General features: G+C 52.3%; 1 protein-coding gene across 1 annotated transcript in view; it reads left to right on the top strand.

Annotated features, from left to right (window-relative positions):
- Nucleotides 1-20372, top strand: part of DRGX (dorsal root ganglia homeobox) — a 30555-nt gene extending 10183 nt beyond the window's left edge. Inside the window, exon 6 of the mRNA XM_046649127.1 lies at nt 20107-20372. Coding sequence (XP_046505083.1) covers nt 20107-20372 — 266 coding nt within the window. The remainder of the gene's footprint in view (nt 1-20106) is intronic.
- The last annotated feature ends 1906 nt before the right edge of the window (nt 20373-22278 follow it).

Here is a 22278-nt window from a genome sequence, read left to right as displayed (position 1 = left end):
GGGGAGAGAAAGGCATTCTAGGCACAGGGAACAGCACTTGCAAGAGTGCCAGGAGGGGGAGGGGAACCAGGCTTGTCCGGAGAATGGCCAATGTGTTGGGGGCCCATGGGAGAGTGCCCAGAGATAAGGTGGAGGTGCGCGAGCTTGAAGGCCCTGAATGCCACGCTCCTGGGTTTGCACTTTCCACAGTAGGAGCTGGAGCTCCGAGGCCCAGAGCCTCTTCTGAGTGGTCCAGGTGGCTGGGCAAATCCCGGTGCTCAGCAGGCTGGCATGATTGGACGGGCTCAGCTCTGTCGGGCTCTGGACTCCTAGTGTTTCCTTCAGCTCCAGGGGCCTGTGCTCCAGGTTGTGCGTATCCCCTCAGAGTGGCCTTGGGAATATTCACAGGACACAGGAGGCTGACAGGGCCCTACGGAGGTGGGGTCGGCCAATTAGAAGGGGCTTCCCGAAGGAGACTGCCAGTGGGACTCGGGGATCACTCAGGGATCTGGTCCTTGCAGAGGAGTGATCCCGTGTCCATCCTTTGAATCCTCTCTGCCTTGGTGAGGGCCAGCTCAGTTCCTGAGCATAGCCATCTCTTGTATAAACCTTCTTTGCTTGCTCTGCTCCAGCCTCATGAAAAGGAGGCCATTCTCGTGTCTCTCTGCCTTGGAACCACTTGGGGGTCTCTGGCTAGCCAAACTGAGGCCCTGGTGAGGCCTGTGGTGGCTGAAGGAGGGGCAAGACAGCCAGACTGCCAGGCAGGGAGAGTGGGACAGCATCTGGGGCTGGGAGACCAAGGGCAGTAAATCTGTCACTCTCCTCTTCGTCCCTCACCACTCCCCTCTCGGGCCCTTCCCTAAGCTTTTCTAGCTGGGCTCTGGCCCCTGGGGCCTGCCCTGTGCCTGCTGGAAACAGATTTCCATTTGATGCTGCTCTTGCCATGGTGATGGAGGAGCTTAGGGCGTGCAGGAGCCTGCAGAGGTGACAGAAATCACAGCATGCTTACCAAACTAGGGTCCATCTTTGTGCATCGTGGTGGCACTGCTTGGGAAGCCTGTGCATCCCCATGAGAAATCCTTCCTGACTACAGTTGGGGATGAGGCATGCTGGAGCAGGGGACACGCTCAGATGTTTCCAGAGCCTGGCAGACGAGGAGAGAAATGAGCATGTGCAGGCATTGTCTTTGCTTCCCCAAATACAGAGGAGCTCTTGCTCACTTTTGTTGAGACATGTAGCCTTCTTGGTCTATTTGTCATTTTCCCACTTTTTTTTTTTTGCTGAGGAAGATTAGCCCTGAGCTAACATCTGTGTCAGTCTTCCTGTATTTTGTATGTGGGATGCTGCCATCACGTGGCTGATGAGTGGTGTAGGTCCACACCAGGGGTCTGAACCCGTGAACCTGGGCTGCTGAAGTGGAGTGCGCCCAACCTAACCACTACTCCGTGGGGCCAGCCCCCATCATTTTCCCACTTTTGAAAGGCGCTCGGAAAAGGCACATTTCTCTACTGTCAGAAACATTTATGCAAGGAGCATGCTAGGGGACACCCTCACATCCGGGCTGGGCAGAGTTGGGAGGGGGGACTGAGGAGCACTTGCCATCAAAGGTCAGCTATTGCTCAGGCCAGCTGATCGTGTCCACGTGGGAATGTGGATGCAGCACTGCCAGAATGTTGAATTTTCAGGACCAGCTGGAACTCCAGATTTTTATTTGAAATATTCCCATTTTCAAGGGTTGCCTTCAAGTGTTTGGGCCAAATCGGCACATCCTTGGTCAGACCAGCCTGTGCCCTGCCGTTTTGTGAGGGGAGCTTTTCCTCTGCCCCCTCCCATCTCTGCTTTCCACATTCTTCTCCCTGCACACTCAGCTCCTCCTCAGGCCTTCACCCCAGCAAAGTTCCCTTCCTCATCCTGACCCCATCACCCACCAAGGCACATACCTACTGGCCTCTCTGAGCAGCTTGCTTTAGTCTCTGGTCTGCTAAGTCATGTTGAAAGGAAAGGAAATGAGCAGTTATTGAAAACTCCTGTGCGCTGCCAGGTGGTCTCACGTTATAGCCTCTTTAACAGTTGTGATAACGCAGTAAATATTATACAAGGAAGGCTTCCGGAGTTGCGCAGCTGGTATGTGGAGCTGGGATGGCTCTGAGATAAAGGCTGGTATTGGTTGGGGAACTTTGTGTTGTGAGGTATTCTGAGTTGGCAGTCTCTGGGCTGCCTTTGGGTCGGCTGGGCAGCATAGCCTCGCTCCAGTCTGGGTGAGCTGGGCGTCCCCGGAGATGTGCATGGGGAACCGGCCTCTGCTTCAGGATTTAGGCGTAAGTGTGTACCTGCAAGTCAGGTTCTAAACACCCCGGGGTCAACCCTCAATTGTTTTGCAGAACATTTGTTAAGTAGTTGGCGCCAGGATGTCTTTCTCACTCTTGCAGCCCACATCTTCCTCTCCCAGGCTTCCCCAAGCCATAGAGATCAAGTGCATAGCCCAATCTGGGCCCAAGAGAAGAGCACGCCCTATTTCCTGGGCCTGGCTCAGTGCCAGGAGCTCTGACCTGGGCTATGACCTGGCCTCCCTCACCTTACTTGCACCCCAAGAGGTGGCTGGGCAGCCAGATGCTGGCCGAGCTGGTAGCTGCACCAAACTCTCCTTCTCTCAGAGCTCTGGCCTGAGCTCTGCTTCCAGGGGCCACTGGCCAATGAGGGGACCATCTCAGCTAGATGGGAGGAGCTTTGTTCAAGCCAGGGGGGCTACGCGGCCCCTGGCACCCATCTGGGTTTCTAAGCCCACCTGTTTTTTCACAAATGCGAAACTGAGGCTCAGGAAGGGGAGTCACCTGCTTGCGTACACCACTTCTCCAGCTAGGTCTCCCCCGTGAGGTCTAGGCTGCTCTCCACCGGCTCCTGATGCACCCTTTCCTGCAGACTCCATGCATTCCTTCATTCCTCTGGATGAGCGGGGCCCTAGGCACCTTGGACCCCCACCCTGCTTCTCCTCCACAAGCGAGGACAGCTGTGAGTCCACTTGTGCGAGCTCCGGTAGAGGGGTCTAGAGTCACCCAGGACTACCAGAGACCAGGACCAACGTGAGCTGAGCCCCACAGCCCCTTCCAGCCCAGGGATTCCAACCCTCCTCTCCAGGCCTCTGGCAACTTGCAAATGACCCGGAAGAAATAATCAAAGCGAATTTCAGTTCCTGAGTCAAACGAGCGCCCAGTGTCCTTCCCCAAGCGTATGGTTCTAGTGGGATCATACAGCCCTGGACTCATAGCAAGTGGCCTGGGAAGGCCACTGAGGTTCTGGCCCCACCCTAGACCTCACCCTAGGAGCTGTTCCCCTGAGACCAGGGCCTGGGGATCCACGCCATGGCTGTCCTGTGCCACACCAGCATCTGGCCAGCATATGAGGAAAACGCAGGGCTCCCAGTGCCCTGGGGCAGGATCAGTTCTCCCAGAGGCACAGGGAGCACCCAGGGAGTGGTCCCAGAGCTAACAGTCTGCAGAGCATGGTGATAGGTACACAGCGAACTAGTGGAAGGACTCCTAGTTGGGGTCCTGGTCTTTGGTTTTTAGGCATTGTTGTGACAGCTGGGAAGTCCTTGCCTGGGAAGCATGAGAGAGCCTTCGGGAGTGTTTGTGGGGTAGCTTGAGGTTTGTCGAGGTCCACTTTGCTGAGTAGTGGTCCTCGAAGTCCTTAGGTCCTTGAACGTAGTTTTATGACTATTCACTTGCCTGGAAATTCCTTGGCTTTCGTTGCGCTCTTGAAATACTGGCTATCCACTCCTGGGGGAGGGGGGAAGAAAAGGGCAGGCAGGGTAGCTCAGGGGCGCTGGATGTAGAGGGAATGTGTTCCAGGGGTCCCCACACCTAGACTTGCGGGGTGCGTGTGGAGCTGCGTGGTGACGCCAAGTGCCGCCTCCAGCATGAGTCGGGTGGACAGGCTGGGCCCTGGCAGCTCCCAGTGGATCTAGACTCTGCTTTTTCATCTTTAGATCACGGGAAAAGTGGCCCAGAAAATATGAAGGGGAGCAGGTCGCTCAGCTGCTTTTCTGTGCTTTGGCGCACAGACTGAGAAGTCAGCAGCAAAAAACTCCAGGTGATGGTTTTCTTGGGAAATGAGAGGGACTAGTTTTCATTCCTTGGAGATACCTGTTGAGGGCGGGGGCCAGCGAATTGGAAACAGCTGGAGGGCTGGGGAAACCAAGATTGGGCTCGAAATTACCCCCATCTTTGGACAGTCTGCACAATTTTGAACTGCCACGCATACCCCAAGGCTCAGCTTGGCTGTTCTGCCTCAGGCCCAGGGGTGAGGGCAGAGACCTTCTGGAATTTCGCTGTCTGCCACAGCAGCGTCCTCCTGAGCCGGGGGATTGCGTCCTGCTGCAGGGTTCCGGAACTGGGTCAGGAGTCTAGGCTACATCTCAGGCACTGAGCTCTGGGGATGCTCATTCAGCAGGCACAGTACTGGGGTGTGCTGGCTGCGTGGGGTGGCATGTGCACGGATGTGTCTGGATGGTCAGCAAGGCTGCTCAGGCAACAGGGAGCCAGGGGAGGGTGGGAGGCGGGCACGGCAGCCTTGAAAGGCAGGAGGCCATGGCCCCTCCAGGGTGGCTGGTCAAGCAGTGTCCGCACATGGCGGACTAGCCTCCAGGCTCTACTGGGCAGGCCCCCGGGACAGGCATTGGGCTGCCCCCATCAGGGAGAAGAGCAGCTAGCTCCCTCAGGCCAGGAAGCTAACTGCCTGCTGGGGATGGAGCCAGGTAATTGAAAACCAGGCACTTGTGGGGGTTTCCTCCTTTAACTATCCTTTAATTATCAAGCAGCTGACTAGTGCAGTGGCTTCGAGCAAGGGCTCTGGGGTGGCCAGCCTGTGTGAGTCCTCCTTCTTCCATTCCCTAGCCCCCTGTCTTGAGTAAATTAGAGAGACCACCTCCGCTTCCTCATCTATCAAATGAGGATCTTGATCAGAAATAGGCCTGAATTCATAGGATTGGATGAGGAGCACCTGAGTTAGAGCATCTAAGGCCCTTGGAACAGTGCGTGGCACATGGGACGTGCTCGACAAACACCGTCATTATTAACCAGACTAGCTCTGTTTTCATTTTCAAGTGACCAGTTCCACTCACTTTTAAAAGACCCAACGAAATGTCCGCTTCTCCCAAACTTCTCCCGTATCTCTAAACTTTACTGCAGTTGCCATTCCCCGTTTCCTTGTAACCCTCACTGTTACAATGTTGGCAATGATGGGGGCTCCTTCTGTCCCTGGGAGGGTTTCCTGGTTCTAGCACCCATTCCCCCCCATGGGGCTTCACTGGGCTGCGTGTGATGCGCTTTGCATCCTGGGATGGTCAGAGATGACCCGTCCTGGCCAGGCATGCAGTCGGTCTTTCATTATTGGGGGTTCCATGGAAACTCTCAAAGAAAAAAGCAGCAGGGCCCTGCCCCATGCCGGCAGGATTTGCATAACAATAGTGGGTGTCGGGAGAAAAAGGCTTAGCAACACAAAGAATTTTCCTGCGCTGTCTTAATGGCCAGACTGTGTTCACAATTCATTAATGCAGAGGAGGTTATTAATGGCCGAGGGAGGCACTCGGGTCTGTTCGGGGAAGCGCGAGCCACAGGACCACGGCGCGCTGGGGGCGGGACAGCCACAGTCAACAGAGGCCCTGTCCCCGGCGCACTAAGCCCCCTGCCTCTAACCTGTGATTCAAAGAGCTGGGTGTGAGGTGGGAGCTAATCACCGCTGCCCGAGGAGAGCTTTCATCCCTCGGTCTGCGCTCACACCCGGAGCACAGCCACTCTCCAGTGCTGGGTCGGGCAGCAAGCAGGCCGAGGCATCTCGGCTGACTTTCCCGGAGAGGGGCGGGAGGAGGGCAAGGCAGGCGTGTAGGGACACTCAGTCTCTGGTGTGGCTCCCCGGAGTCAGGCCTGAGCTGAGCGAACAGCAGCAGAGCGAGAGGATGGGGTCAGACCCCATCTTAGGCTCCCCTCCACATCCCCTCCTGGGGAGGAGAGAGGGCCCCTCCGCCGTCCCACCCCACGTGGGATCCGGGATGGGAGGAGCCTGGAGGCAGACAGATGGGGCCCCACCTCTGTAGCTGAGCTGCGTCGGTCCATCCAGGCTCAGAGGACTGAAGGTGATGCTGTGTGTAGGCACCCCGCCCCGTGCTGGCATGCAGTGGGCGCTCAGGAGATGCCAGCAATCGGAGTAGCATCGCGTGTGTGGGGATGAGGGGAGGCGAGGGGCAGGGGTCTGTGCTGGGAAAGGGTCGGGCCCTGTCCTTCCTGAGAGCAGAGCCCCTTAATTAGCCCAGGAAGTGAATGATTTTAAGCACTCACATAACCACCCTCTGGACTTGCCTATGCCCCAGGGGCCCCGAATCCCGTGTCCCTTTCTACTCGTGTCACTTTTCCTGGCCCTAAATGAGATGCTATGCTGACTTTTATGGTAATAGGGCTTAGCTGTTCCAGACACTATTGTCTAGTCTTGACTTTTCTGAACTTTACATGTATATACATATAAATGGAATTGTACAGTGCACATCTTTCACGTATGGCTTCTTTGGCTCAGCATTATGTTTGTGAGATTCATCCATGTAATTAGGTTTAGTTGTAGATTCTTTATGATATTTTATGCACATGATTATCTAGTTTTCCTTTCTTTTTTTTGTCTGACTGTGCTGGTCAGCACCTCTAGTACAGGATGGAACAGAAGTGGTGATAATGGCATCCTTGCTTTATTCTATCTTGTTTTGTAAGATATATTTTTTTTTGGTGAGGAAGATTGGCCCTGAGCTAACCATCTGTTGCCCATCTTCCTCTTTTTTCTTTTTCTCCCCAAAACCCCAGTACATAGTTGTATATCCGAGTTGTAAGTCATTCTAGTTCTTCTGTGTGGGATGCTGCCACAGCATGGCTTGATGAGCAGTGGGTAGGTCCACGCCCAGGATCCGAACCTGTGAACCCTGGGCCTCTGAAGCGGAACGCATGAACTGAAGCACTCAGCCACAGGGCTGGTCCCTATTCTATTTTTTATAACAGCTTTATTGAGATATAATTCACCATTATACCATACAACTCATCCATTGAAGGGGACAACTGAATGATTTTGAGTTTATTCAAGGAGTTGTGCAACCATCATTACAATGAACATTAGGATACTGTCATCACCCCATACCTATTGTCTGTCACTCCCCGTTTCCCCGACAGCCCCAGCCCCAGGCAACCGCTAAGATTTCTGTCTCTATAGATTGTGGCCATTCTGCCGTTGCTCTTGTGGCATTTCATACAAGTGGAAACGTACACTACATCATCTTTGTGACGGATCCTTGCCTATTCCTGAGCTCAGGGGGAAGCTCTCGGCGTTTCACAATTGTGTTTGCTGTCTTCTTTTTCCTTCACATACCCTTTATCAAGTAAAGATATTTTCTTCTTGCTCTGGTTTCCTAAGCATTTTAATTATTATTTTAAAAAATCGTGAATATGAATGGATGTTGAATTTCATCCAATACTTTTTCAGCTCTTAAGACAATCACATGATTTTTCTTTCTCAATATATTAATATAGTAAATTACGTTGATTGATTTTTTTAATGTCAAACCAACTGTGCATTCCCGGAATAAACCCAAATTAGATGTGGCGTGTTATCCCTTCTATGTGTAGCTGGATTCAGCTTGCCGATATTTTGTGCAGGGGTTTTGCCTCTGCAATCATGAAGAGATTGGCTTGTGATTTTCTTTTATTATAATCTCCATTCCTGGTTCTGGTATTGTTTTCCTTTACCTCAAAACGAAGTGTAAGATAAGTGGCAGCACTACCGCTCAGCTGTTTTATTCCCTCTCCTGATGCTGAGGCCTGGCTGGGCTCAGCCAGAAAGTTCTCCTGCTGCTTTTGCCTGGAGTGTCTCCCGAGGTTGCAGTCGGATGGCAGCTCGCTGGTGCTTACCAGATGGCGTCACTTCCTTTTCTGGTCTTGGCAGGGATGTTGGGAAGCTTGGGGTTCTCTTTTTCTCTCTCCCCATGGCACGTTTGGTGGTTGAGTCCCAAGAGTATAAAAGCGGAAGGTGCCAGGCCTTCTCAAGGCTGCACTCAGAACAGACACAGTGTGGCTTCTGGTGTGTTCTATTGATTAAAGTGGGTCACAGGGCCAACCCAGACTCGAGTGGAGGGGCCTGCACACAGGCGTGAGTCCTGGGAAGCTGGTTCATTGCAGGCCCTCTCGGAGACTGGCGGACACAGGCATTGGGGATACTCTGGCGTCTTGACATGAGTTGGGGGGTTTTTGAACCTACCTTACTTCCTGATCTTGACTATAAGCCCCTCAAGGGCACTGGCCATATGTCACTCCCCTCTAGGTCCTTCCAGGCCACTCCCTTCTGCCCCCAACACGGAGTCTGGTGCAGAGTAACAGGTGGTGGAGTTTGGGTAAAGGAGGAAAGAAGGTCGTGCTGCTCTGGGCCTGGGAGATGGGCCTCACTCAGAAGGCTCCAGTCCGCTGGCCCTGGCCTCCTGGACCTCAGAACCCACTGGGCCCTCCTGTCCTTCATTCAGGACTCGCTGAGCACCCCACTTTGTCAGACTCTGAATCGGGAGCTGAGCATCCGTTGATGAATTAGACACATCTCTACCCACAGGCTGGGGCCTGTGTCTGGCTGGGCTTGGAGAGACAGACGGGTCAACAAAGAATTCCACCTCATGTGACACAGTCATGTGCTCTCATAGAGGAGAACAAGGGCATGCGAGGTGAGGGGGAAGCCCAGAGGAAGGAGGAACTCTTTTCTCTGTAGGAATGAGGAGGGCTTTCCAAAGGAGATGCTTGAGTTGGGCTTGAAGGAAGCATAGGAGTTGCCCAGAGGGTGAGAGCAATCCAGGCAGAGAGAATGGCATGTGCAAAGGCACTGTGGCTGGCAGGGCTGGTATGTTGAGGAAAAGGCAAAGCATAAGGTTTGATGGAGCCAGAGTCCTAGGAGAGGACAGCATGGCTTGAAGGTGAGCCCAAGTTCTGGAGTCAGACCGGCCATGGTCCATAACTGTCTTCTTCTGGTTATAGTGTCAACTTAGGGCAGACTCCAGTCTCGTGATCTGTGAAATGAGGATCCTGCTGGCCATACCGAATGGTGCCTGTGATTGGAAGGGTGTGTATCTGTGTCTGGCACATCCAAGAGTCCAGGAGGTGGTGGCAATTGTTGTTAGGGTTGTGATGATGAGGCTGAGAAGTCACTTGGGGGTCTGGTTAAGGTTTGGGTCTGAACCTCTGGGGCCAAGGGTCCTGCTTCCTGCGGGCACTTGCCCCCAAGTGGGAGAGGCTCCCAGCCTCCAAGGGACAGTTCATGAGGTCCTTGGTGTGTGCAGCTGCGATAATACAGCACAGCCCTCCCGGGGCCCTGGCTTGTCTCTGAGGGTACAGATGTTTGGGGAACAGAGAATCAGAGGGGCAGAACATGGTCTGTCCTCATGGGGGAAGTGGCTGGGTCAACCCTAGGCCCCCCATGCCCAGCTGATGTCAGGAAGAAAGAGTAAAGAATCCTAGCACTTGAGATTCAGAAGGAGTCTCTTTGAGAGTATGTTACCACTGCTTCTCCAGAATACAGTGAGGGAAACTGAGGCCCAGAGAGGGGATAGGACTGCCCAAGGTCACGCAGTGCATTTGTGTGAGGTAGGACAACTCAGGGACCCAGGTGTCCTGCCTTCCAGCCCCCCACGCCCTGTATTGATTCTGTTCCTTTTACAGGCACCTGCTGTCATTCTCTGGCTTTAAAAACTGCAGCTCACTTTCCAGAAGCCATTTCCTATGGGTGCTGATGGGTTTGCCCTTCCTGCTAATCAATGGGGCCCTGGAGTGCAGGGAGCTGAGCACAAGCTTTCTGGCCTGTGCCCAGAGGCAGCGGGAGACGCAGCCTGTGCATCCAGAGCTCAGGCTGCTGCTGGAAGGAGGGAGGGAGCGCAGCGCTAACTGGCATGGGACTGCCCCGAACATGTGTTCCTCTTCCCCTCTGGCTGTGCCAGAGCCCTTGGATCTGGGTGCTGTCACTATCTGTTTACCCTTCAAAGACATCCGAGCAGAAACGGGACATTGGTGCTGGTCCTGAGACTATCTCAGCACCAGGAATGGTTGGCTGAGCCCACTCCCGCCAAGGAGCGTTTGCTGAGAGAATAAGCAGGTGTCGAGACAGTGGTGGTACATATGATAGGTAGAATTAAGACATGGGTGGGATTTAGCGTCCATTCCACCAGAATCACCTGCCAAATTCACCTGGAGACTTGGGCGTTAATCAGATCGGGTCACTTAGTCATGACCGCAGCTTTTCTTTCCGTGGGGCATTGGGGAAACTTAGAATCTGAGAGATAGACACTTTGAGGAACTGAAATATGTCAGCTGGTCCGGAAAGATAGCTTTTCCTCCCTTTCTTCCTTCTCCAAATCTTTGAGTCTTTGCTTTGTACCCAAATGGGACATTTTAGTTCCGGCATCAGGAGGATGGGGGTGGGGTGGGTGAAGGGCACTCAGAGCATGTTTGGGAAATGAGGTGGGAAGGAAAATAAACACAGCTCCTGGCGGAAGGGACATATAAGCCATTCAACAGAGACAAGCGCTTCCGGGTTCCTTGGTAGAAGACATCTGGGAGTGAATTCAACCCCGTGTGTCTGACCGTTGGTGAGCACACTCAGCCACAGCATCTGAAAATCTATGCTTAAATATTGCAGGCATCCACCAACATCCCACTCAAACGTTCCGTGTCAACTCTCGGAAACTGCTGTTACGAATCACAAAATATGTTTGTTTATCTATGGTACTATGAAGCAAAGAGAGATGAACTACGGTATTTGCATTAAATGTCTCCTAAGTCCACACACTCATTTCCTTGTTCAATTCTGTTACCCTTAACCTGACCGTTCTACAGGAAATCAGAGCGCGAGCCACTTGGAACCAAAATTGTAGTTCACGTGCCTCTATGGTGAAAATGTGCTATCGGCAGAGACGAGACAGAACTAACTTAATTTTTCCTGTCAGTCTGTGTAGTAGATCAATTAAACTGCCAAGGAGATCAAATATTTCAGACTGTATTTATTACATTAAGTATTTATGTTCAGGCCAAGCCTTTAAAGCATGATGTCATATAGGAATGCAGGCCGATGAGATCAATTCGGCAGAATTTGCTGTAACTTAATGGAAATCTAATTGTGTGTTTTAATTTAGCGTCCGGGAGGTAGTATGTTTTCCAAACAAAAGAATTTTCAGGCTGCATTTAGGGCCAGATGGCTCTTGCACAGACTTTAGTGACGGCACATGTTGTGGGGCCGGAGGGAGGAAGTCATGGCCTTTTTGGGGGTCCGCTGGCTGGTGGCTTGGTCGTGTCCCATGCAAAGGGACTCACTGCCTTTGATCCCCACAGCATGGGAGATAGATGGAACGTGCCTGGTGGATTTTCCATGGTGCTTCCTCAGCTCCATGTTCGCTGGTCAATAACTGCAGTGCACACTGAGGCCATGAGCCATCGTGGAGTGGCATGCAGGGTGCTGAGGACTCATCTGTATTCCTCAGCGACTGCCATGGGACTCTGTTCTAGAAGAGAGCATCCCTTCCCATCATCTGAACGAAAGGACACCAGAAATTACGAGTCACAAAAAGGACACCATTTTCATGAGCGTAATACCTGGCCAGTTTAGAAAGGATGCCAAATACAGTAAAACACACGGAAGAATAAAAAAAATCATGTCACTCGTAACCTTAGTACCCAGAATCAAATCACTATGAACTTTTGGTATTGGTACATTTGTTCTCTTCTCATTTATAAATATATAGCTCTAATAAATTTATGTATTTTATAACTTACTTAGAAATTAAAAAATTTTAAAATAGTTTAAATTTATAAGTATTTTACATTTCTAAATAAATTTATGTATATATACACCTATGATCCCATGTTATATGGCCATACATATACACATCTGTACTGTGTGTATATATGGACGTATTATGGATATATGGATATATATGTATACACATATACACACATATACACATATATACATACAAATACCAAAATGGGATCATATTGATTTACTGTTTCTTAACCTGCCTCTTAAACTTAATATTTTATTATATTTTTTTCATGGCACTAAATATCCTCCTGTAATACAAGTCTGTCATAGCTTCAGTGCGTTCTCTATGACTCTAACCTGTTCAGTCAATTCCCTATTATTGGGCTATTCGGTTATTCATAGCTTTTCGTTGCCATAAGCCACACTGGGACGACTTCCTTTGTAGCTAATTTAATTTTTAGCCCATTCATGATTATAGCTTTTTGATAGATTTTCTTTTAAAAAAGAAAGAAAATTAGAGCCCCAAGACTGGAAATCTATTAATTAAAAGATGAGACTTTTGAAAGTTTGTTTCGCTTACTCCTCAAAATTCTGTTGGCAGAATAAATTACTCTACTTGTGGTCAGGTGGGAAAGGCTTCACGGAGGAACCGACAGAGCTGTGGAAACGGTGGAGGGACTGTGTGTAACGCGGGGCGGAGGAGCTGCGCTGAGGAGGATGCTCCGGGCACGATCGTGCATCTTGAAGCCGATCTCGGGGTTCGTCCTGAGTGTCCTCCAGGGGATGCTCGGAACAAGCTGAGCTCTTCAGCTGGTCGCTGAAATGAAAGCTGTGAATTGTGACTTAGATTTGCCCTTTAATTTGTGTGGGGTTATGGACGTAATAGTTGTTCGAGGACTTGGTACTTGGTGCTCTATAGGATTTCTCCCATAGGTGGCTCTGTCACCTCCTCTTACAGACGAGGAAGCTGAAACTCGGAAAGATGATAAGTCCCATGACTGGTTAGCGGTGGAGCCAAACTCCAAAACCCACTTTCTTCTGCCTCAGCAGGATGCACCTGGCTTTCAGGCCACAGAGAGGTCTTCTCATCACTCTCATTTTATAGGATTTTGATAATGACAACTCAGTTTCGGGGTAGACATGTTCTCAAGTGTCATTGCCACCTTCCTGATGCAATTAAGAGAGGTACTGGGCCTCTCTCGTGACTGACTCAGCGTGGCCCGTCACCAACAGTGGCAGGCATGGCGCAGTGTTCAAACGTCATCTCTTGTGACAGGTCCTGCTGTCGCCCAGTGCTGCTCGCCCATCCTGAGGGTCCTGCTTTGCTTGCCCATGTACTAAAGGCTCCAGGTTATGGCGCATTTTGAGTTTTTTGGCTGTCTTAGAAATTTGGGTCTCTTTTCTCAGTATTCCCCATCCACGTGTCTGCCATTAGCAGCCATCTTTCTTTCTAGTTTGTGGCGGTCTTGTAAGTGCAACAACTTTAATGCCGGAAGCGTGCTTGGGAGGATCTTTGAGCACTTGGTGAGGGCCTTGCGCCTGCTTTTCATGGGCAAAGGGCATGCACTTGGGGGTCTGGGTGTTTACTTGGTAAATATTTGTTTGTCTGTCTCCCTGAGCACCGCAGAGGATGCGTCTCCATCTTGTTCCTTCTGGGTTTCAGTAGTACTCCGGGTCGATGAAGTGGTTCGGGCCCCGGAGGCCTATGGGAAAATCTGGTGTTGCTATGGGTACTTCGAAATGATGGAGAAATCTAGAGTCAGTTTTAAAAGGATCCTCCTTGTGGAGATCATTTTTTTCTTCGTTAAAAAATGATTACAGGAGTTAAGAGAGATGCTAGTGTTGGACAATTTAGGTTAGATTGAAATCAGTTGAAATTCTGAAAACATACTTTAAAGTTGGAAAGAGAACTCAGTTTGATAACTCACATCCTATTCTGAACCCACTCCATTTTTGTTAAAAGGGGTTTAAAAATTTATCTTTTCCAATAGCCCATATTTTGCATGAAGATTCTCTATGACATCTTGTCAAGGGGGCTTCAGGGTGTTATGAGCAGAAACCATCACCCCCAGAGAGCTCTCTGCACATGCATAGCATGCTGATGGTAGAGAAAAGAAAACCTTTCTTTCTCTCACTTCCACCCATTGCTTCTATTCCAGCCTCCGCAGCTAGAGAGAGAGAGTGAGGCAGTAACCTCATATCCATTGTGCCTTGGGGTCCACTCAGCTACACAGCACAAGTTCTTTCACTTTTCACCCCTCCCACCCTTCCTCCTTTTCTCCCTCTGGTCTGATGGTCTGACTGTGACAGAGGCGAGAAGGACTTTACCCTCCCTTTTTCTGCAGGTTCTGCCTCTGTGAAGGCAACCCACAACTGTATGGCATCTCTGTGAGCTTATTGTGAAGTCATACTGACCACAGGCTCTACTGCCGAGCCATGACCTCCTCTGTATAGTTGGATCCTCGGCCACAGATCAGAGACTTTACACTTTTCCCTGATAAACATCGTCGCGTTAGATTTGCCTCCTTGTTCCCTTTTGATCTTGTCTGTTGCACAGATCGCCTCTCAGTCTTGCCTGTGTCTACGTTCTGGGTTGGCACATCTTCTATCTTCTCACCCAGGTAAGGGCAGGGCAGAGAGAAGACGGCTCCCAGTGGTTCATATTTCAGCATTCCTCGACGTGGCTGTTTAGACATTTATGAGTCCACTGATAAGCAGTGGCCCCCTGTGATGGACACGTGAGCTCCTGTTTAGACTTGGGGTGTAGAGGAGGAAAGAGGGTGACATCTGTGAGGGGCAGTGTACCAAAGACTCTTGTTGGCCTGGGTGCCTCTCTCAGGGTCTGCCGCCCTGCTGTGGGAATGCCTACCCGGCGGGCACGGGGCAGAGTCCTGGGCCAGAGGCAGGGCTCTGGGGAGGCGTACCAGCCGTGCAGCGCTTCCTTGGGGGCTCGGTGAGTAGGGTGGGTCGAGGACCTGCCCAGGTATGTGAGGTGGTGTGTGGCCGGGCACGTGCGCGGGGCCCAGGGGACTTCGGAGATCCTCACCCGCTGGAAGAGCCAGGAGGCAGTCTCGATAGCCACAGGCATCCTCCCCTTGACTGACCTGAACTCTCCTTTGGCTCTTATGGTTTTGTTTTTTCAAATATTTAATCTAATTTATATATTTATTTATTTTTTGTGAGGGAGATTGGCCCCGAGCTAACATCTGTGCCCATCTTCCCCTATTTTACGTGGGATGCTGCCAGGGTGTGGCTCGATGAGTGGGGCTCGGTCCGTGGCCGCTGAAGCCGGGTGCGCAAACTTAACCATGATGCCACCGGGCTGGCCCCTAATTTAATTTTTAATTATGGTAAAATACACGTAAGGTACAATTTACTGTCTTAACCATTTTTAAGTGTACAGTTCAGAAGTATTACATACGTTCCCATTGTTGTGTAGCCATCATGCCCACCCATCCCCAGGCCTTTTCATCTTCCCAAACTGAAACTCTGGCCCCATGAAGCAACAGCTCCTCATTCCCCTCCTCCCCCAGCCCCTGGCGGCCACCGGTCTACTCTCCTTCTCTATGAATCTGACCGCTTTAGGCTCCTTGTGTAAGCAGAATCGAACGACATTTGTCTTTTTGTGACTGGCTTAGTTCATATTGTGATGTCCTCAAGGTTCAGCCATGTTGTAGCCTGTGTCAGAATTTCCTTCCTTTTTAAGGCCGAATAACACGCCCCTGTATGCATAGTCCTCACAATTTTTAACCACAGGGTCTCGCAGAGCGGTCGGACTCATCTGGTCCTCAGTTTCCCCGTGTCTCTAGTGTGGGGGTGAGCTAGATGATGTTCACAGCCTCTTCTCCCCTCTGCAGCCTTGGTTCTGTGAGGTAATTTATTTCTCTTGCCCTCTGAGTCTGGGTTTTGCAGGCCAGGGGTGTCATTATCGGTGGCTTTCTTGGGGGCTCACCCATAGCAGGTGCCACCTAGCAGGTGTCAGCTGCCTCGTCCCAGGGGCACTCCTTCATCCTGCAGGTGACGTCTTCATCCTGGAGTCACAGACCCTTTAACTCCCCCTTTGATGCTTACCTTGGAGCGAGGCCTTACTGGGGACAAGAATCAGCCTGCGACACGGTAAGCCCGCCTTTGGCGTGCTGGCCTGACACGGGGCCGGCTGCCTAGGGCTGAGCCTGAGGACCGTGGCCCCTTCGGGGTCTCCGCCAGCCCACAGCCCCATGCAGTGCTCTCAGATCTCCAGCACCTGGGCTCCCCAGCCCCTTGCAGCCCCTCCTCAAGTGTTCTGGTGCGGGGCCCTCTAATTTCAGTCTTCTCTCCTTTTAACATTCATTTAAAATTAAAATTACGGTTCTGAGTTTTAAAAAAATTTATATTTGTTGTAGAAAAATGAGAAAAATTCTAGAAAAGACAAAGAGAGGACAAGCTTCAGTCTGCCCACTGCTGAGGGGGTTTGCCATTCTTTCTGTTTTGATCTCTTCACCCATGAGCTCCCCTTTGGAGGGGAGGAGGGCCTCCCCCAGGGGGTGGGTGCCAGCCCTCGGGATGGCTCCCAGCGCTCGTGCACAGGCACAGTCCTGGCAATGACCGTGCCTTCTCGCAGAGCCCTGACTGCTGTCAGTGTGCCGCTGTGTCTGTGTGAGAGCCACCAGGGGAAGCGGGACAGTCGGGACCCGGGAAGTGACCCAATGTGACTCACTGTTGCTGGAAACGTCACCAGGCTTGGGGCCGGCCAAGGTGTGGGCTGTGGGACGGGCTCCCAGAATTCCCCTTGTCAGCTTGGCATCTGTGGTTTGTCTCGCGCACATCCTGGCAGCTGCTGCCCACTGGATGGGCCCCTGGGTCAAAGCTGAGGCCTGAAGTGATGGCTGCATTGTCACCTCCTAGTACACTCCTGGAGGAGGAGGGAAAGGCCACCAGAAGGTTCTGGTTCCACCTCTGCAATGAACTGTGCAAACGTGGGCCAGTCACTCCTGGAGCCTCAGTTTCCTTACCTGGAGAGTGGGGATGAGCCGTGCACGTCCACCCCTCAGGGTGGCCAGAACGGTGATGTGAGCCAGCAGTGGGGCTAGTGGTTGGTCTCTACAGGTGGAGCCGGGGCTGCGCGGCCCTCATCCTCCCTCCTTTCTTCTCTTCCTCCCTTCCTTTCTCCCTCCTTCTCTTCTTTCCCTCCTCCCTCCCTCCTTCCACAAATATTTCTCAAGGGCCTGGCCCGTTCCAGGCACTCTGCTAGGTGTTGGGGACAGAGCAGTGAACGAGACAGAAGGGAACTTGCCACCTTGGGAGCTGACGGTCTTGGAGGAGGCTGTGGGGAGACAGACACCATACAAGTCAACAGCCACGAACAGTCCACCTGCCATTCATGGCCAGTGCTGCGCAGGTGTGAGCAGCGGGCTCTGACAGAGTGCGAGCTGGGAGCTGACACTGCGTGGGGGTCCTGGAGGGCTCACTGAGGAGGTGACATCCCTGAAGGCTTACAGAGAGACAGAGAGGTGTGAGCAGAGCTTTCCAAGGCTGAGGGAGCGTCTCTTTGCTCACAGGCAGAGCCTGGTGAAGGGCCCAAGGCGGAGGAAGGCATCCTTTTTCCCAGACAGAGGAACACGGTGGTTAAGGAGCCAGCCCTCTGCTTGGGTGCGGTCCAGCTCTGCTACTCATTATTTAACCTCAGTCTCCCCATCTGCAAAAGGGGATGATGACAGAGCCTACCTCTTAGAATTGTCCCCAAGCGGAGATGCGTGAGGCGTGACGTGCTTAGAACCTGGTACCCACGACTGTTGCTCTAGTCAGTGCAGCTCCCTCCTAGGCCTTTGCTGGGACGCTGGTGTGAGCATCTGGAAGGGGGCCTGGGCGGCATGTAAGAGGGAGTAGGAGCCGAGGGCTTGAAGGCTGCGGGCAGGAATTTGGATTCACTCAACAAATGTGGCTTTTGGCTCAAAAATACTGCCTAATTGCAATGCTGCTTCTTCCAAAGGCAGTGAGCACTGTCAGAAGGAGCCGAGAGACTGGTTTTGCTGGCCCTCCCTCGCCAGAGAGGGAGAAGTGGTTGGCCTACCCACATGGAGCCAGTGGCCATGGTGACCCAAACGTCAATGTCAGGCACTATATCCCAGCTGTTCTTGGCAGGGCCACGGTGGGCCATCTCCTGCTCCCCTGGTGGGATCGGACTCTGCAGCTGGCCCAGGCTGGTAGGGGGAGGTGGGGGGGTGGGGTGGAGGCCATGGGGATGCGTGTCTCCTCCAGGGGTCACACATGGGGGGGGTCCCCATCTGACCTATCCAGGGGCTCAGAAAACCTCTCAAATAATGTCATGCTGGCAGCTGAGTCTGCCCACCATGTCTGGGTGCAAAGTCTGTGCGACTCCTGCCTCCACACCTGCTGGTGGTGGGCTGTTGGAGCCCAAGGGTGTCCCTTAAGGATGGGCATGGTGTCGGCACTGCTCAGTTTTCCCCTCGGAGCTTAAATGGCCAACAAGACCACAGATTCCACAGCCAGATTCTCTAAACCCCCCTACACACACACACCTCCCTTTCTCTCTGTTTGTCCCCATCTCAGAAGTTGCACCCCCATTCAGTCGGGTGCCCAGACCCAAACCTGGCATTGCGTGTGAATTCTTCCTTTCCATCACCTTCTACCTGTAGTCCAGGAGCAATTCGCACAGGCTCTAACCTTCAGTGTAAATCCAGAGTCTGGCCACCTCTCACCACCTCCCCTCCAGCCACCTCGGGCCGAGCCCCGTCCACTGGGCCTGCATTATCCCAGCAGCCTCCTGCCCTCTCCCTGATCCAGATAACCCTCCGCACCCTCCAGTCAAACTCACTGAGCCTGTCTTGCACTGTGTCCTGCAAGGCGGCCTGGTGCTGGGGCTCCCTGACCCCTTGGCCACCCCACTCGCCTGCATTGTCTGGCTTCAGTCCCTCTGAACTCCCTGCTGCTCCCTGAACAGGCGACTCTGTCCCCAGCTCCGTGCCTTTGCTCTCCTCTTCTCCTAGCTGCGTGCTGTGCTCTCTCCGGGACATGCACACGGCTGTCTCTCTCTGACTCGCTGCACTCAGGTCTCTGCCAAGCATTGCCCTCCACTCACGGTTTCCATGGTGCTGACCCCCGCCTGCCTCTGCACTGGGGATGCTCAGGCTCCCGTGTGCCTGTCCCCAGAACTGGGCTCCCTGGGGCCAGAGTCCTGCCGCCTTCTTCCTGCAGATTAGTCACTAGGGCCCAGAACAGCGCCAGGTGCTCACGGGGTAGCCATGGAATAAACGCATGATTGAGGAGGACGCCTGAAGAGGAAGGCTCCTCAAACCCAGCCCAGCAGAGGGTCTGTTCTTGGAGTGGTTCATGCAGAGCTGGCCTGCAGGCTTGGGGCTGGCACTTGTTCCTGAGGCCCGTTCCATACAGCGGACCTGTGCTAAGTGCTTTCCAAACCGATTCCTTCAGAAGTTCTCAAATCTTCTTTCACGGTGCCCTGAGGGTCTCAGTTAATTTTTCAGGACACTCTTGGGCCACAAGAAATACCTAATGGTTCTCTTCCTTAAAGGGTTAGGTCCAAGCAACTCGGTAAGTATTTAGGTCCCAACAACATAGTAGCTATTTGAAGTATAATATTTATGAGTCAAAGAAAAATAATATTTTCCTTTGATTCTTAAATAGCCATTGTTACTTTCCGATGAGCTGTGTGCCCTATGGGCCCTGTGCGGCTTCTCCGACCTTGGAATCACATTGGACACCATCACCCTCATTTTATGTTCCATGTGGATTTTTGTGTGGTGCTTGCAAAACATTGCAAAACTCAGCTTCACAAAAATATGACATCCTTGAGAGGAGTGCAGCGTGATCTCGCGTTAGAGCTAGGAGCTGCCTCCAGTCAGCAGTTTGTACGGCCTCTGATGGATGTGGCTGGGTGTCCCTTGACTTCAGAAATTTAGCGCATCCCTCCAGTGCCCCTGTGAATTCTTAGGGATGCTTGGGCAAATAGTTTGGGGAGTGTGGGATTCCTTCATTGGATCCTCATAATGATCCTGTGAGGTAGGTGTGATTCCATTTTACAGAAGGAGAAGCCAAGACTCAGAGAAGCTAAGATACTGGCCTAAGGCCACACAGCTGGTTGGTGAGGGAATCAGGACTGACTAGGCTCCCTCACTCTCTGACAATCCCTTGGACAGTCAACTGGATCTCTTAAACTGTGCATCCTTGGGGTCCTGAGCACTTGTCGTTGCTCACTTTACTGTCTAGAGCCACAGTCAGTCAGCCCCTTGGCCCCACCCCAAGTTCTGAGAGACAGAACGTGGACAGTGACGGCAGCCTGTTGTTTTCTCCCTCCAGGGGGCCCGCTGTGCTCCTGCTGCGTCCCGGACCCCATGGGGCTCTCCTTCCTCCCCACCTACGGCTGCCAGAGCAACCGCACAGCCAGTGTGGCTGCGCTGCGCATGAAGGCTCGCGAACACTCGGAGGCCGTCCTGCAGTCAGCCAACCTCCTGGGCTCCAGCAGCAGCAGCCCCAGCCCCGCAGCCAAGCCGGCGCCCCCCGACGGCAGCCAGGACAAGACCCCCCCCACCAAGGACCACAGCGAGGGGGAGAAGAGTGTATGAGGGTCCCGGGAGCCCACGCCAGGCGCCCTCCCCGCCCCCTGCTTCTCCCAACCTCAGCCCCCGTGGAAAACTCTCCTAAGAGCAAGGAGAAACTTGCAGCCCAGGGCCTCCTCGAGGACCCAGGAGGGGAAGGAAGATCGCAGCCCCCTTGGCATCTGGAGGGTGCCTCTGGAGTCCCGCCGGCGGGGCTGTGTTGTCCTGGCTTCTTTGGTGACAGGTCCCCAGGGTACTCAGAGCCCACCCTGTGGTGAGACCCCTGGGGTCTCCATCCAGGTCCAGGAGCACTGGAGGGAAGTGGAGCTGGTCATCAGCGCCTTCCTGTTCCTTTCCTGGGCCACCTTTGAAGGACTCGTCAACCCCGAGAACTGTGGCACAGTCGTCCTTGGGAGATGCCCAGGGCTAAGTGTCATGCTCTGAAACGGGACCGTCCCCGTTACATTAAGAACCAGGAAACTGCTGTAACCCCGACCCCCTCTTGTTCCCCTCCACCAAGACGAGCAGCAACGCCCTCCTTTCTCCCATTGGAGGATGTTGGTTGGGCGCTTGGTTGGGTCGGAAGGTGAGAAGATGTCGGGTGGGAAGGGGCTGATGCCACACAGCCTGTTCTAGGGGTCCGTGGTGGCTCTGCCCCTGGCAGTTTCCACTGGGCACTTCCGGCCAGGGAGGCCGGGCCAATCAGACAGGCCATCAGCTCCATAACCTGGGGCCACCATCTTGACACTGCAGGCACAGAGCGAGTGTGAGCCCCCCAACAGCACTGGACTAGACTCCAGGTCGGTGGGCAGTTGACCAATCGGGAAGCAGTGTTCTGTCCCTTGGAGGAGGAAGGACCCCCAGGACTGCCTCTGACGCAAGGACGCATCCGGATGAACTGCTTTTCCTAAGGTCCCTGGCACATGGAGGGGCCCCCTTAGTGGTGGCTTTTTTTTTTTTTTTTTTTTTTTTTTTTACTGAAGAAATAGTGGGAAATGAGACGAGAATGGCATATGTGCAGAAATGGAGCTTGAGAAGAGGGCTTCCTTGGGGCGTGAAGAGGATTCATTCCAAAGGGCCAAATTTCATGGGGATTTCCGTTTCCGTCTAGCGTGTGTGTTTTCTCCCGTGTGGATGGTCAACTTGAAGAGCTCAAAGGGGAAATGTGCAATAGTGTCAGCTGTGTCCCTCTGGCGGGGCGTCTACCGGAAAGGTTGCCATCTTTGATGGTTTCCTGATGGTGTTTCCATGCAAACCGTCACTGCTTTCAGGATATTTTCTGTTTGGTTATTATAATCAAAAGGTTCTCCCTTCAGATCACCTCTTTATCCTTTTTACCCTTTCCCCCAAGAAGACCCCCAGAATAATATCCTCAGTGCATTGTGCCTCGTCTCTGATGACCGAAAAGCGTTGGATAAAATACACTGTCTCTTTAAAAAAAAAAAAATCAGCTCCTTCCTCTTGCTGTATTTTGCTTGTTGAGTATAAAGATGATGCGACTTGCCAAAAAGCAGCGAAGTCGCTTCCACTTCTTCCCTGTAATTACGAATGTTCTGTGGAACGATGTAAGCTTCAGCCCTTATGTACACTAACTCTTCAATCTAATTGTTTGATTAAACTCGTATTTCCTCCAGAAAGGTACATAAATAAGTGAACTGTTGAGCAAATTAAGAATACTTAACAGCATTGCATCTGAAAAGTAGTTACGCTGATTAAATTTTGTGTCCTTGAGGACGTTCAGGAAATTACTTTTGATCGTCAATAACACAATTAAGTAAACTACACACACATTAGCATGAATAATTGATAAGAAATTATGTATTACCACGAAGCACTGATTTAATAATTCATGATGCGACACTCTAGTGACTGTGCAAAACTGGGTAACATCAAAAAGTCTGCCTCATGTTCCTGAAAGGAAAAAAAAAAAGAA

This window comes from Equus quagga, chromosome 2 (genome assembly GCF_021613505.1).
Source record: "Equus quagga isolate Etosha38 chromosome 2, UCLA_HA_Equagga_1.0, whole genome shotgun sequence".
NCBI lineage: Eukaryota > Metazoa > Chordata > Mammalia > Perissodactyla > Equidae > Equus > Equus quagga.
This window is presented reverse-complemented; position numbering and strand designations above follow the sequence as displayed.